Source organism: Pseudonaja textilis, chromosome 1 (genome assembly GCF_049901715.1).
Source record: "Pseudonaja textilis isolate UNSWEBS1 chromosome 1, rPseTex1.2, whole genome shotgun sequence".
Classification (NCBI taxonomy): Eukaryota; Metazoa; Chordata; class Lepidosauria; order Squamata; family Elapidae; genus Pseudonaja; species Pseudonaja textilis.
The window spans coordinates 60,104,271-60,119,728 of record NC_141990.1 but is presented as its reverse complement, the minus strand read 5'-3'; the positions used below and the strand labels follow the sequence as shown (position 1 = coordinate 60,119,728).

At 41.5% G+C, this 15,458-nt stretch overlaps 1 protein-coding gene across 1 annotated transcript in view; it reads right to left on the bottom strand.

Moving 5' to 3' along the window:
* NFKBIE (NFKB inhibitor epsilon) overlaps nt 1-15,195 on the bottom strand; it is a 34,034-nt gene extending 18,839 nt beyond the window's left edge. Inside the window, exon 1 of the mRNA XM_026695579.2 lies at nt 14,633-15,195. Within this exon, the coding sequence (XP_026551364.1) occupies nt 14,633-15,006 (374 nt within the window). The 5' untranslated portion in view covers nt 15,007-15,195. The remainder of the gene's footprint in view (nt 1-14,632) is intronic.
* Between the last annotated feature and the right edge of the window lie 263 nt (nt 15,196-15,458).

Sequence of the window (15,458 nt, the reverse complement as noted above, 5' to 3'; positions counted from 1 at the left end):
CGATCTGGCGTCAACTAGTATCGGATAGAGGAGAGAGAAAGGGCTAAGCAGAATTTTTTAAGACATATTTATACTTCCTATTTTTAAATCATCCACTCCAGTGGTGGGATTCAAATTTTTTTACTACCGGTTCTGTGGGCGTGGCTTGGTGGGTGTGGCAGGGGAAGGATACTGTAAAATCTCCAGTCAGAGGTGGTATTTGCCGGTTCTCCGAACTACTCAAAATTTCCGCTACTGGTTCTCCAGAACTGGTCAGAACCTGTTGAATACCACCTCTGATCCACTCCCTCAGAGAGCAGCTCTGGGCCAATGTTCAATATAATAAGTATATATACAATATATAAAATTGACATTTAAATATTAATAGCACTTAGCACTAGCACTTAGACTTATATATTGCTCCACCATGCTTTACAGTACTCTCTGAGTGGTTTACAATGTCAGCATGTTTCCCCTAATAATCTGGGTCCTCATTTTACCTACTTCGGAAGGATGGAAGTCCAGTCAGGATCAAACTCCTGGCTGTGAGGAGAACCAGACTGTAATATTGCATTTTAACCACTGCACCACCACGGCTCCTCCCTAATTAATTAAAATTAATTTTAACATTAAAACATTTTCTAAATTATAAATTAAATTTGAGAAAGATACAAAAATAATGAAGTTGGACATCGAGTATTAGTTAATGTAGGTGTTGGGGGAAGGTTCTCATGAGGACAGCCAGCTCCCTGGTTGTGTGGTCCTCTGTGCCCCTCATGCAAGGCCGCAGTGCCAAGTTTTGACCCCTTTGCAGAAGGCCAAGAGAATGAAGCTCTGCCTCACCTCTGGGGGGCAGGATATTCCACAATGCAGGGACGGTAGTAGAGAAGACTCTCTTTCTAGACACTGCTAGTTAAAATTCTTTCAAGGGGTCTGCAATATACCTTTCCTGCTTAATCGAGTGACAATGGCTGATGTGATGGGGCAAAGGCAGTTCCATTGGAAGCCTGGCTCTATACCATGTAGGGCTTTATAGATAATAACCAACACCATGAATTGGACCCAGAAGCAAATCAGCATCCCGTGCAGTTGGCAGAGCAAGTGTGTTATATGTGCCCTTCTTTGGGTAGCCAGTATGGCTTGCATGCCACACACTGCACCAATATACTACGAAAGCAGCCGCACTACCCAGCTGCTTACTTCTCTCTGAGATTTGCAAAAGATACATGTGTTTTTTTTAAAAGCACATAAACTTTTCCTTTTGGACCTAATGAAAAAAAAACTGAAGAAAAAATTTAGAACTTTGTTATTATATATTTGACAGCAGCTAGATTATTGTATACACAAAAATGGAAGGACACTTCAATTCCTACTATGGATGAATGATTGATGGAATTGGCTGAAATAGCAAAATTGACTGCTTTGATTAAAGTACTTTTGTTTCCATATGGAGACTGCTTCTGAACTTCCTGCTTGATATGGAAAAGAATGAAACTTTGATTTTGGGTTTTTCCAAGTAGATTGATAGCTCTTTACAGAAATGGCTTGTTCATATTATTATGAAAAAGCAAAAAGTTGTGATTTGATGTTAATGCCTTATTTTACTGTAACAGAGTCAGAAGTCAATGCTTCTTTTTCTTATCTTTCCTCACTTCTCTTCCCTCTTTTCCTCCCCACTGCTTTTCTATTTACTTTTGTATTTTGCAATATTTTATAACCCAATAAAAATGTTAAACTGGATAAAAAGCACATAAATATCTCACGTGCGCAATTAGCTGATTTCAAAATACTTTTTTCCCTAGGAAAACAACTCCAGTTACCACCCAAAACAGAGGACATTTGTAGCCCAAGTAAAATTCATGGGAAAATTGCATCTGTGGAAAATTCGCAAATTTACACTAAGACAGCGAGCGGGAATGTTCCCTCCTCTAAGTGGGAAGCCCCTGATCAAACATGTCATGAGGCAAGAAAGGGAGTGAAGCTGCAGCTGCTGTTTACTTGACCTTGCCCTGGATATCACACCGTGAAGTGGGAAGAAAGCGGAACTACTGATTGTACACCTGCTAGGGAATAACCCAATTGCCAAGCCAAGGTTGAAGCTGTAATTCCGCCCTCCCAAATTGGCTGAGTGACATGAGAGAACAGAAGAGGAGCCCAGTTCTCCTATTAGCTCCTCTTTGCTATATGCCAAGCTGTTCGTGTAATTTTCTCGTCTCTTTCCATCTTCTTGGCCTAGTGGTATGGAATCCATGTTGATGGAATCCAAGAACAACATCTAAATGGAACAGGCAAAGTGGGATGGCACCGTTTCAATAAATTGCCAGAGGCTTTCTGTAGATCAGATGCAATGTTATCACTCAGAGATCAAAAAGCTGGCAAAGACAGAAGCCTCCAAATTTATGAAAGATGACTGAAATTCAATTGAAGCTGGATTCCAAGTCCCATGTATTCCTCTGTACCCTTCCTTTCTGAGACAATCATGCATCTCACTAATATTCAGATTACAAAATAGTAGAAGTGCCTTTAGCATTGATATTCAGACAGTAGCTCAGCAATTCTTTGTATAGCATGGTGTATTTCACAACTGAACAGTCTGCAAGAAATGTCAACTTCTTCATAATAGCACTGGGGTTAGAGGAAGGCAGCCTTAAGGCAAAAGGGATCATCTGTGCAGAACTGCCTGTTGTCTGGGCTACAATACAGGGCTTAAAATGTTGAGAGCAATAATTTCAACCCATCTGGAGATTGGTATTTAAGGGATTATAGTACTAGGATAATGTGTGTAGAATTGGAAGAGATTAATCAGCTCTCTTGTTCTGTTAAAATCTTACAAAATAATATTATAGTAAGTCAGGTATTATTGATTCTGACTGGCAAATGTTTTTTAGGACCTCAGACACAGCTACTGTATCACCTACTATTTCTACTTTTTCTATCACCTACTACTATAAAATAATTGAGCATTAAATTCAGACTGTTTTGGACACAAGACAAATGTTCTATTGGCTCACTTCTGAATTGGTTGAATTCTGTTGGCTTAATAATATATGTGAGATTAGAAGTACATACCAGACATATATGCCCCTGGTTGTTTTAGCTTCCAATTTTCATTGGCCTCAGCCAGCTTGGCCAATTGTCAAGGACGATGGGAAATGTAGGACAAACAATCTGGAGGGATTCATATTGGAAATCATATTCTTGCATCATCAGGAACTTAAAAAGTACAAGAAACCACACCACTAAAAGCAGAATATACTATGTGATTCTCCCCAAAGGGGACAATGCTAACATTTGAGCTGTTAACAATAAGAGTAAGAAAACAGAAGGAAGGAAATATTGAATTTGTTGTTTCAACAATCATCTTTCAAAAAAAAAAAAAAAGCAGAGGGGGAATTCCATGCTTCCTTTGTGTTTATTTTTAAGGTCATCATTCTGACCTCTTCTGCAGAGGAATGATATTTTTCAGTAGTAACATTTGCAATATTTTAGTATTTATAAAATCTTACATCCTAATCAACAGACTGCTGCCTGCTATTTAAGTTTTTCAGCATTCTTAGAGTTTTACACACCTTTCCAAGTAAATAAATAACTAAGAGATGTATAGCATTTTAGAATATAGGCATCTGAAGGTGAAGACATCAAAAATTACTTTTACCTTAAGGTCAACAGTACATTTCACAAACATATTTATGTTCTTCAAATGTCAAAACTATATCAACCAGTTACTGTTCATTATATCAAATATCCTTCTCATATTCTGGAAACTTACATTTAATTTAGCAAAGAACACATTGATGTGAATTTCTGGTGAGGCTAAATACAGAAATAAATATTTATGAAAAGTACCTGCATCTTTGTTGGATAAAGTGAAAAGAACGAACTTTAGATAAAATGCAACAATATTAGAAGATTTAGGAACAGACTTATATTTGATTTATTGTTGTTGTTTTCAGGAGTATCCTATTTTTTCATACTCTATTTGTTTATAAAATTTATATGGCGCCTGTCTCACTATATAGAGCAATCCTGGGTGGCTTAAATCACTATATATTACTATACTATACATTAAATTCTGGGACACTGCTATACATGTGATCAGACTACTGATTATTGTCAACAATGAACAGCTCTCTAGCCTTAAGGGGAATAGTGAGAATTTAATAAGTTTTCTCACTGAATCACTGCCAAATAAAGAGCTGAAGCAGTATATGCAGCAGGCCTATAAAAATAACAGATGGTGGTAATGGTTGTTCTACCAGCCTTGTAAATAGCAGGAAAGTGTAAAATGAGTTTGTTTGTTTGTGTTGTGCTTAAGAATCAGTGTTGACTTTTAGTGATAAGTTCCTAAAAGTTTTCTTGGCAACATTTCAGAAGTGGTTTGCCATCACTTACCTCCTAAGGCTGAGGGAGAGGTGCTGGCTCAAGATCGCCCACCTCACTTTGTGTCTAAGTTTCCTGGTTTCTATCTCAATGCCTGTTCTGACCCAACCGGGTTCCCAGAGAGCAAACACAGACAAAGGCAGCAGCCCCCACCTTTCAAGGTTTAATCACAAATGCTGTTCCTTTACAGATAAAAGGCTGCTTTCCAACAATTAGCTCTGACAAGAAAGAGCCTTGCCAAGTTGTTTGTCAAGGCTGCCAAAAACCCAGAGATAAGCACTAATTTATAAAATTCTCCAAACACAAACTAAGATGTCAACCAGTTGAGTTTCAGAGCTTCTTTGCTGTCTGCAAAGAATGCTTTTCCAAACCTGGCTTTTATCCTCTTGAGAGAGGGGCCATTACCTTGCAGCCTTACTCCTGAGTCGCCTGTGCTGCTGTAATTGTTCTTTCCTCCAAGCAATCCTTCATGCATGTGCACTTGGCACAGGCTCCTCAGGGACCTCCTCATCGCTGCTGCCAGCCACCACAATCTCTGAAGGCAGCAGTCCACTCCCTGATGGTCCTAGCCCTTCATCAGAGTCCTCGCTCTCCCCAGCCATCTGCACCTGCTGCCAGCTAACTACAACAATGCCTTAACCACTACACCAAACTAGTTCTCATGACTACAGTTAAATATACTAAAACATAATGTAAACTAAAAGCATTTGAACATACTCTTCATGCAAGGATTAAAGGAGAGTTTAAAGACTGTATAGTTTAATCAACACAACCCAATTTAACATACTCTGGAAGTAAAACTAATGTAGCTTAGACCACTGAGCTTTTAACATAAAAATATAAATCTGGCACTAAAAAGATTGCATATCACTACAAGCCATATTTTAATGGGAAGGATGTTCTATATGTTAGAGGCCCAAAAAGGAATCTTCCCACCTTTGTCAATAACAATATTTTGTAGATGGAAATCTGTGCTAGTCTAGTTTGGCAAAAAACACAGAATGTCAGCACCTTTTCCAATGAATATATTTTATTTAAAAATATAACTTTTGCTGCATTTGATGAATTGAGCTGCAGCTCATGAAAGCTTTTCCCTTTTATGGTAGTAAATGTTTTAATCCAAAAAGCTGCTATCAGGCTCCTTTTGACAATTCATGGAGATCATCACCGCCAGATGTTTTTAAGAGTTAAGCACCTATTTAATTTTTTATTAAATGTATATGCCCAGCCATCTCGCCAAAAGTGACTCTAGGAAGACATGAAGACTGCAGCACATACAGATAATGATGCCATAAACCACCAGCTCCAGTTCAATGAATTGGGCTGAGAAGCAAACATGCAACCAATGCAGCTCTCAGTTAGAATATAATGATTCCAACTGGCTGTCCAATTAAAATCCTGGCAGCCACCCTCTGTAGTAGCATCAGTTTCCAGACTAATCTGCAAGGGTAGTCTATGAAGGGACTGGATGCTAGAAACATGTCTCAAGAGCTACATGCAGCTTCCAGGCTGCAGGTGACCATTCATTATAGTAATCCACTCAAGAAGTCACTAAGCCATGGAATAGTCCAGCCAGACTGTCCTTTTGCACCTATAGTTGCAATCAGTTCCACCTGATACAATACAAAATAAGCCACAGTTATTCCTGGGAGCTCAAGGCTGATCAGGGAGTCCCTTGCTCTTTCAAGGATAAATTCAGTGGTGGAATTCAAATTTTTTTACTACCAGTTCTGTGGGCGTGGCTTGGTGGGTGTGGTGTGGCTTGGTGGGCATTGCAGGGGAAAGATACTGCAAAATCTCCTTTCCCTCCCCACTCCACTAACCTGCTTTCCAGCTCCGTTCTCTCCTGTGCAAGGCAACAAAGAAGACCTAACTGATCAGCTGGGACTTGGGAGGCAGAGAATAGATGGAGGCAGAACCAATCAGAAGTGGTATTTGCCAGTTCTCCGAACTACTCAAAATTTCCGCTACTGGTTCTCCAGAACTGGTCAGAACCTGCTAAATAAATCACCTCTGGATAAATTAATAATGCATATAATGCATATCTCAAAGGTGTTTTTCAAAAGGCTTAGCTTTTTTCTTGAAAAACAAAGCATTTGAAAGACAAAAGTCTTCTGAAGACAACAAAGTCCACCCGTTAGGGACAGAGGGGACCACTAGTTTAAAAGAGGGGTAAAAGAGACCACCTATGAACAGTGCTCCCTCAATTAAGAGTGGGAAGGATATGACACCACCTATCTTGTGTCTACAACACAGTCCTTTCAGCAAGAAGGTTCCACACCCATCTGCACTCAGACTCAGGTGACCCTGAGGGTAAAGGTAAACCCCTAAGTGGCCTCAAAGACTCTCAGACCATCTACTGACATTCAAAGTGCTAATGACCAGGTGGCTGCAAAGAATATAAATCCTTCCATTCCCCATCATTCAGTCCAGTGGTGGGATTCAAAAAGTTTTACCACCAGTTTGGTGGGTGTGGCTTGGTGGGAGCACTTTGCGCCAGTGGTAGGATTCAATTTTTTTTAACTACCGGTTCCGTGGGCGTGGCTTGGTAGGCATGGCAGGGGAAAGATACTGTAAAATCTCCAGTCAGAGATGGGATTTGCAGGTTCTCCGAACTACCCAAAATTTCCGCTACCAGTTCTCCAGAACTGGTCAGAACCTGCTGAATGCCACCTCTGCCTTGTGCACATGCACACAGTTTGCACAGGCACAGAAGCATTCCAACTCACCTCCTGCAAGCCTGCACTCTCCCGGTTGCTTCAGCAGCTGTTGTGCAGCACTCTGCTGTGCTGTGCAAAGCAGCTGCGCTTCAAAAGCAGGGAATAAAGGTGAGTATGGGAGCCCAGTCGGGCCAAACAGCAGAGTGGTGGAGAGAACTGGTTCGGTGTCTGCTGCTCATTGCTGTTACCAGTTCGGTAGAACTGGGCTGAACCGGTAGCATACCGCCACTGATTCAGTCAGAACTAAAGAAATGTCTTGGATGAGAAGCAAAACATTTTCGAGAAAAAAACCAAGAAAGCCCAGTTGTCTTTTGCAAAGCACTTTTGCAACAACCATGACCTGGAGGGTTGAGAATCTCCATGGACATATATCTGTAATGCATGTATTGTTGCATTTATTCAGTTAATGTTTATGATCCTAGTCAAACCCAACTCTAGGCACTTGCAGAGCCTAACTATCATGATATATACGTAGAAATAGAGCTAAATATCATCTGTGGATATCTCACTGCAAATTTTTATTTTTGTATAATATTTTCCATTATGCTAGTATTATATGCTAGAAACCGGTGATTACATATAATACTATGGGGTTATGAAGACTAAAATGAACTTAATGGAGCCTTATCAGCTACTAGCCACATTACATTTTCTTTTTTCTTGAAACTAGCCTTTCAAATAGAAATAAAATTATTATGTCACCATGCCATCCCACACTTATCATCTAGCAATGTAACATAGAGCAAAGTTACATTCCCATCTTCCTCCAAGTAAGGATCATCCATCAACCAGAAACTTTGGAAGTCCATGCTAGATGGAAATAGAATTAGAAAATCTGCAACAGGGAAAAGCTACTGCAGATTAAAAAAAAATTAAACTTAGATAAGCCCAACAGCCGATCTTATCCAGCAAATTAAATCCTGTATAGTAGTTGACCACCAGATGTACTCTGGAAGTTCCCAAGTATAAACAAAAGAATAATAGCATCTTCCACAATGCGCCCTATTTATTTATTTATTTATTTATTTATTTATTTATTTATTTATTTATTTATTTATTTATTTATTTATTTATTTATTGGTTCTTTATTTAGTATATATTTCTAGACCCATATGTTATTTAAGCTATCTTGCTCATGTGACATAGTGTACAACAGATGTGCCAAACATTTCTTCTAGGGATGTTCCATATAGCGTCTTATTTTTCTTCTTCTGGATCATACCAATCTGGTCAGGAAGACACATAAATGACCCGCCAAAAAGGTGCCAGGCTTTGAACTACTAGGTTAGCAATGGACAACCCTAAACAGGGTTCGCATCTCACATGGCGCCTGCCAGGACACTCTGTATAAATGTGACGGAGTATCCTCCCTTCAGAGTGATTGTGGGATCCCGCATAAAATTGTATCATGACTAGCTATAAGCTGAGGGCATGTACTGCTCCAGTATCTGGTGTGGTTTTTGTTTGTTTGTTTGTTTGTTTAAGATAAACAATGCTGCACTTCCATGGTTAGATAGCCTAGACATTGGTATTTGAACATAGATCTTTTTAACATTTATATTTTATTGGGTTCTAATAATCTAATTGAAATGATAATTCATATTGCTAGTCCATGTATGATATGCCATATGATAAATCAATCAATCAGTCTGGTTATTCCAGGGCCAGCAGTCCAACAATTTTAAGTTTAATTCATTACAGTGGTTGATGGATAGGACACCACATGTAGCCTGCTTCTGCATACTTATCCTGTCCTCCCCTCTTTTCTTCCCCATCTCAACCCAATTTAAATCCTACATTAGTGTAGCCACTCTGTGCATCTGATAAAGTAACCTGTAACTCATGAAACTTTATTTCTTTCAATAACATTTATTAGTTAGAAAAGTAACACTAGATTTCTGATTTTTTTGCCCCACAGACTAATCTCCTCCAACACAAATCTCCTCCAACCAGTTATAAAGTTTACAGTACTATGAAATTTGGCTCAGTTTTCTGCACAGTCAAGAAAATATAGTATACATGACTGAGAAAATATAGTATTCGTGACTGAGAACTTCTACCTGAATCCTTCATACACTGAAAATATCATGAGGTTAGCCTTGTTTTCCTCTTACCACCTACACATTTATTAGCCATTTGAAGAGACTACACATGCACCAAAATATGCATGTAAATACTAGCATATTAGCATTCTTCACATAACAGCATATTCCGATTGACGCTAATGTGAAGCATTACTTGAGTCAAACATGCAGGGTGGTTGTGGCAGTGGATGGCTACCTAAAATTATCCCCTCCTCACGTTCGTGATCAGAATTTGAATACGAATGGTACAATCACCCCCATGTAACCTTCAGTCATGTTTCGAAACTCCCAAGTATCACCTGATGCTCACGCATCATGCTTTCCATCCACTTGCTCAGCTAAGACCAGATGACAAAATCCTACCCTCAACTACCGTAAGAAAATTACTGGTTCTCCCTCCCACCCCACCCCCGGAAGTAATATGCTTAGTTTACAACGTTAGAAAAAGGAAGGGATTCACTGAAGGTAGTCAGGATTATTTCAGTCATAAACATATCATGGAAATAAGTATTTAACTGGAATACATGCTTACCATAAGGCTAAGTAAAACCGTACACATCTCTCCCAACCATATGTTCCACTTGGTACACAGAAGTCAAAGCAGTCTTAAGTACTGTTATGTATAGGAAGTACCACATGAAAACTGAAAAAAGCCCCTGAAGGAGATTTAAATAAACTCTGTCACCTTCCCATTTTCTACTCCACCTTCATTCTAGAGCAGCTGTCATGTGATTTCCTACCAGTCAGTACAGCACAGGACAAAAACCCCACACTACAGTGTTAGGCTTCCCTGACACCTCCTCCTCCCACTAGAGTTCACGCCATATTCAAAATAGCTACAACAGTTTCCATGCAGTTTCTCAGATTACTACTTAGTTGGGGGAATCCCATGTTTTGTTAAGCGGGGGCTGCATGGGCCAATCCTCCCCCTGAAGCAAAGCAAAGAACCACACTAACGTGGCCCTCTGGGTCTCTTTTTAGGAAAAGGAGAGCATCCAATCCGTTGTCAGCCCAGCCATTGGGGCAACGCTCCATGGTTTTCTTCTCCTTCCTGGAGTTGATCCAAGACTTAAAATTTCTGACCCTATCTTTGGTCAACAAGCACTGGATATCCAATATCCAGTTGAAAGACAAACTCACATGCATTGATTCCTGGCATTGTAATTGCAATTACAATTATAATTGGTTGTCTCCTCTTAAGATTTAAATCATAGTTGCACATATTGTCATGGAAGGTTACCTGGTAACTCTCCACAATTGTCATCCATTTTCAATCGTCTGCAAAAGTGCTGCCCATGCAACTATCTGCATGGCACTCTGTCTTTCCATTTTTTTCCCCAATTTTTTTTTCAATTGCTGCTCCCTTACTTGTTTTAGTGTGGTAAGACAAGGGCACGGCCATCTCTACTAGTAGCTGTACGTAGAAGATGGCTGCTGGCAAACTGGTTTACTGGCCTTGGGATGGCATTGCCCAAACAGTTTGGCAGAAAACCTCTGGATTCTAGGCTCAGAATAATCTGTGGTCAGCCAGGTTTCAGGGATTAATTCTGGTATACCTTAAAATAGGAAAGGGCTAGTCTATGGGAGAATTCAACTTACTGTAAAGGAGGCGAGATGGCTCCTGAAAAAAGCAATCTTTAGATTATGAAGATAGTCCTTGACTTGTGGCCTCAATTGAGCCCAGAATTTATGTGAGAAATTTGTTAAATGAGTTTTGTCCCATTTTACAACTTTTCTTGCCACATTTGTTGCAGTTGTTAAGTTAGTAACACGGTTGTGAAGTCATTCTGGCTTCCCCATTGATTTCATGTGTGAGAGGATAGCAAAAGACGATCCCAGTGATCCTTGTGTATCCAATCACACTTGGCCAATAAAGAATTCTATTCTATCACAGGATCCCGGGACACAAGAACCGTCATAAATATGAATCAGTTGTCAAGCATCCGAATGTAAAACGGGTGGCCATGGGGATGCTGCAATGGTCGTAAGTGTGAAAAATGGTCATAAGTCACTATTTTCACTGCCGTTGTAACTTCAAATGGTCACTAAATGAACTGTTACAAATCAAGGGCTGCCTGTACTCACTTGCCTCCTTGGCTTGCCATCTGCAGTTCCTCAGGAATTATTTAATAACCTTTAAACTAGAAAGAAGCAATGAGTTTCTCATTTAAATAAATTAATTGCAACACAAATACAGAGGTTACGAGGTTGGGTAGTTGTGGAAGCACCCTAGGTTTATAGGGTGGGGGAGGGGTTAGCAAAAGAACACTAGGGAATAATCATACACGTATTTCATCTCCCAATCTTTTCACTGTCTTTTGAAAGGGCAATGGGCTGCATACTAAAATAAAGTAAGTGTAAACCTATACTAAATAGTTTCTGTGTTTCTATCTGTCATTCACAGATAAAGATCATCACCTGACATTTACACACGTGTGAGAATCAGATTAATTCACATATGTATGTACCAAAAAACACTATTTAAAGCAGAGGTATCCAACTTTGGCAACTTTATGACTTGTGGACTTCAGCTCCCATAATTTCCCAGCCAGCTATGCTAGGTAGCTGTCCTGTTCCAGAGAGATCAGCTGCAAACAGTTGTCTTCAAGAACCAGCGTCATTATGGAACTATTTAAAAAAACCAGGAAGTAGAAATCTGAAGCCACAAACTCCTGTTCTTTCATCATTAGAACTGTCATGAGGAAATGATAATTGTCCATTGCTGTGAAACACTGAATAAAAAGAATTTTAGCTTTGTTAGGCTGGGTGCCCACAGACCCACCAAACGAGCAGCTACTCTTTTCAAAGGAATAAGACACACATTCCATACTTACATACATATTTTTTAGGGGTTTTTTTTTCATTTCACAGGAGGAAGCATTTGTGTTGGGAAGAAATAACTCCCAGCCCCACCCACGAACTCTGACCCTGTAACCTACAACTTCAGGTAACTCACATTTTGCAGAGCGGGATATTTTTCACAATGAGAAGTATGCACTATATTTGCTCCCGAAGGAGGTCAGCTGTCCCAGTTCTTTAAACTAGGAAGGACCACAGGAAGGAAAAGCGCAAATTCCACCCCCCACCCCCCCCAGGTTTTCCCATCATGAGCAAATATCTGATCAGACAAGACGCATTTACCCGCGTCATTTTGTTCCTTCCATTGGCCTTCCCCAACCTGATATCTTTATGAAGTGCCAGCTAACAGACCTCTTGTAGCCAGCTTGCTCAGCCACAATTGAAAACCCTGCACAGCTAGAGAAAAGCACAGCAGAAAGGTAGCACAACCTGGAAAACTAGGGATGCCCAAAGCAATAAGAAAAGTTACCCTGTTTCTCCAACAATATGGCCTCCCCCAATAGGAAGTCCCAGCATGTTTTATAGGCATGAAATGAAATTAAGCCCCTCCCCCCCAAATTAAGGCCTATATTAAAACATGCGAAATGGGGGGGGAATGGTGGGGGGGGGGGCTTGCCATTAGGAAGTACTTTTGTTGCACACCCGGATATAGTGCTGCCTGTGTTGACCCTGATACGAAGTGCCCCACCCAACGCCGAGGTCAACATCCAAGCCGTCGCCGCCCGCCCACCCAAAGATGCAAGGGGGGGAAAGAGAAATTAAGTCACCCCCGAAAAGACGGCCTAGCCATTTTTTCAGGGCTCAAAAAAAAAAGAAGACCCAGCCTTATTATATGAGAAACACGGTAGTTCTGAATTCCAGGTCACAGGGTTGCCACTGAAAAAGTCTAAAGCAGAGAGAAGCAGCCTGGGAGGAATTTCAGGCAGAAAGGAGATGAGGGCAAGAGCCAGAAGCTCTTATGATACATGATTTTTGCCTGGCCTCAATTGCACCCTGTTCCCATTGCTTTTATTCCTGGAAGGGATTAGCTTGCTTCCCCCACCACCACCCCAGTTTTTGGTCCTCTTCCTGACAGAGAAAATAAAGCAAGAATGAACCATGGAAGCAACAGCAGCTGCTTTTTCTTCCCACAAGCCTTTCTCCACTCATGATTTGTGATTCACTCAACCCCCCCCTCCCCCTCCCCAATTTATCACATCAGTAATGCTGGGGAAAGAAGAGGAAACTAAGCAGCCAAGGGAAAGGAGAAGAGACTTGGGGCAGAAGCAAGTAAGAAAGCATTGCAATCTTTCCCATGTGGTGCCCACCCCCCAGATGTGTGGGATTATACTTCATACCAGCCCCAGTTATCATTTCTTTCTTCGTTCGGATATTCTCTGAAATGTTTTTCTTTTCAATTTAACTGTGTATAGTTTATATATTAGTTTAACGTATTGTTGCTATGCAAATGCTTTTGGATCCGACATAGACAGTTATTTAATAATATACCATCCTTCACCACATTATCTGCTCAGTATATGGAAACCAAGAATGGAGCCCACGTTGCATTCTCCATGTACTAAGGAGCAAACCCTTACTTTCTTAGGCATGCAAGACTAGCAATACATGTAACAAAACCATTAATGGGAGGAAAAAAAAAAGGTTAACCAAATCTGCAGGATCACAGCTGAGGAAAAAAAAAAAAGGCTAATTATCAAATCCCACAAATCCTACAAAAAAAGGCTATAAAATATCAGTGGATTAAGGGCAACGACCTCTTTATAGTAAGAGAATGGAACTGGAGCAACATGTCAGCAAGAACTTGCAATCACAGCCCCAATTCACTATTGGTAGCCCATCCATCTAGCCAGGAGAGAGTTCGGATAACCCTGTGTAGACTTCCTTAGCAAACTTCCCACAGCCTCTTGCCTCTTACTACCTCTGTTCTATGGACTGTTGTCTCCACAAGAGCCACTTCAACAGATACAGACAAGTTAACAATATTTAGCAAACACCTATTAGAAGCACAAACCAGCACTGACTCAATAAATTGGCAGGCTGTGAGAGGAGGAACAGGGTTTCATATTTTTTTTCTCTTCCTATCTATTCCAAACCTCAGCTTCATTGTGTGTGTGCATGATTTCAATAGTTATGCACATAACGACTTGGCTTCTTGCTATATGATGAGAATGACAAAACACATATTTTGATATACTGGGTGAAAACCCATAACTTATTCTCCCCCTCCCCCAAGCAGACACACTAGTTCCATATAACTATTGGGTCACCTTAAAAAAACAAAACAGATGAGTTCATCCAACTCACAATATATTGTAACCCTGCCTCTCTCTTTCCTGTATTCTCCATCTTGCAGATAACACGTGCATGAATGACCGCAGGCAGGATCCCTGTTTGTATGGCCAACTCACAAATGGGCTGCGGGAAGCAATCCTTTCCCCCACTTTTCCCCATAAAACTACAAACGGTTTCCCCTCCCTTAAAACTTCCAGGTTCCAGGAAGAAGGCTCGTCACGCCAAAGAAGCGCCCGCGAGTGCAAGAATCGCGCAGCAACGCCTGACACGCATCGTCCGGCTGTCAACCACACCTAGGGACGCATCGGTGTCACTCACGTGTCTCCGTCTTCGGATAGGAAAGCAAGGGTCTCCAGCAACTGCTGCCTGAGCCTCTCCTCCTCCTCCTCGTCGTCCTTCTCAGAACTAGGCTCCCCTTGCAGCCCAGTTAAGGACTCCACAATAGACGAAGAGCCGTAACTCGAATCAAGTCTCTCGTCTGCCGGTTCCTCTTTGCCTTGACTGGCAGATCCAGGGAGTTTCTCTGGCGGGGTCCTTCCGGCAGCCGGGGACCGGGGCTCTGCTTCCCCAGGCTGACCATGCAGGGAACGGCTAAAATCGATACCCGAGTCGCACTGCCCTTCTTCCAGGTACGCGCCGCCGCCTTCCAGCAGCATCTCTTTCTTCTCCCCGTAGCTCCGAATCTCCGACATGGTCCCTAGCGCAGGAAGCCGGCGAGGCCTCTCTCTCCCCCAAGAAAGACGTTCAGAAGACCGGCGGCACACGCAAAGTCCGAAAACGAGGAGAAAGTGAAAACCGCGGAAAGCTCATGCCGAGAACGCAGCCGAACCAAAAGCCTGTGTGCGAAAGCAAAACGGCAAGCAGAACCGCCTGCTCCGCCTGGGTTCCTCCCAGCCCGCAACAGAATCCGCCTCTTCTCCCACCCCACCCCCAATGGGAGGGCGCCACCTGGCGGCGCGCGTGAAAACGACTTTTCCTCTCCGCTGGCCTTGGGGACCTTTGGCGACTCATTGCCGATATATTAAGAGTTGTCCACGATGAGGTCACGCTTGCTCTCTTTTCTCTTTAGGACCAGGTAGGAAGACGCCAAAACGGAACTCTTCCGAATAGCATTTGTGCATTGAGACGACGTTATCGAGGTCGA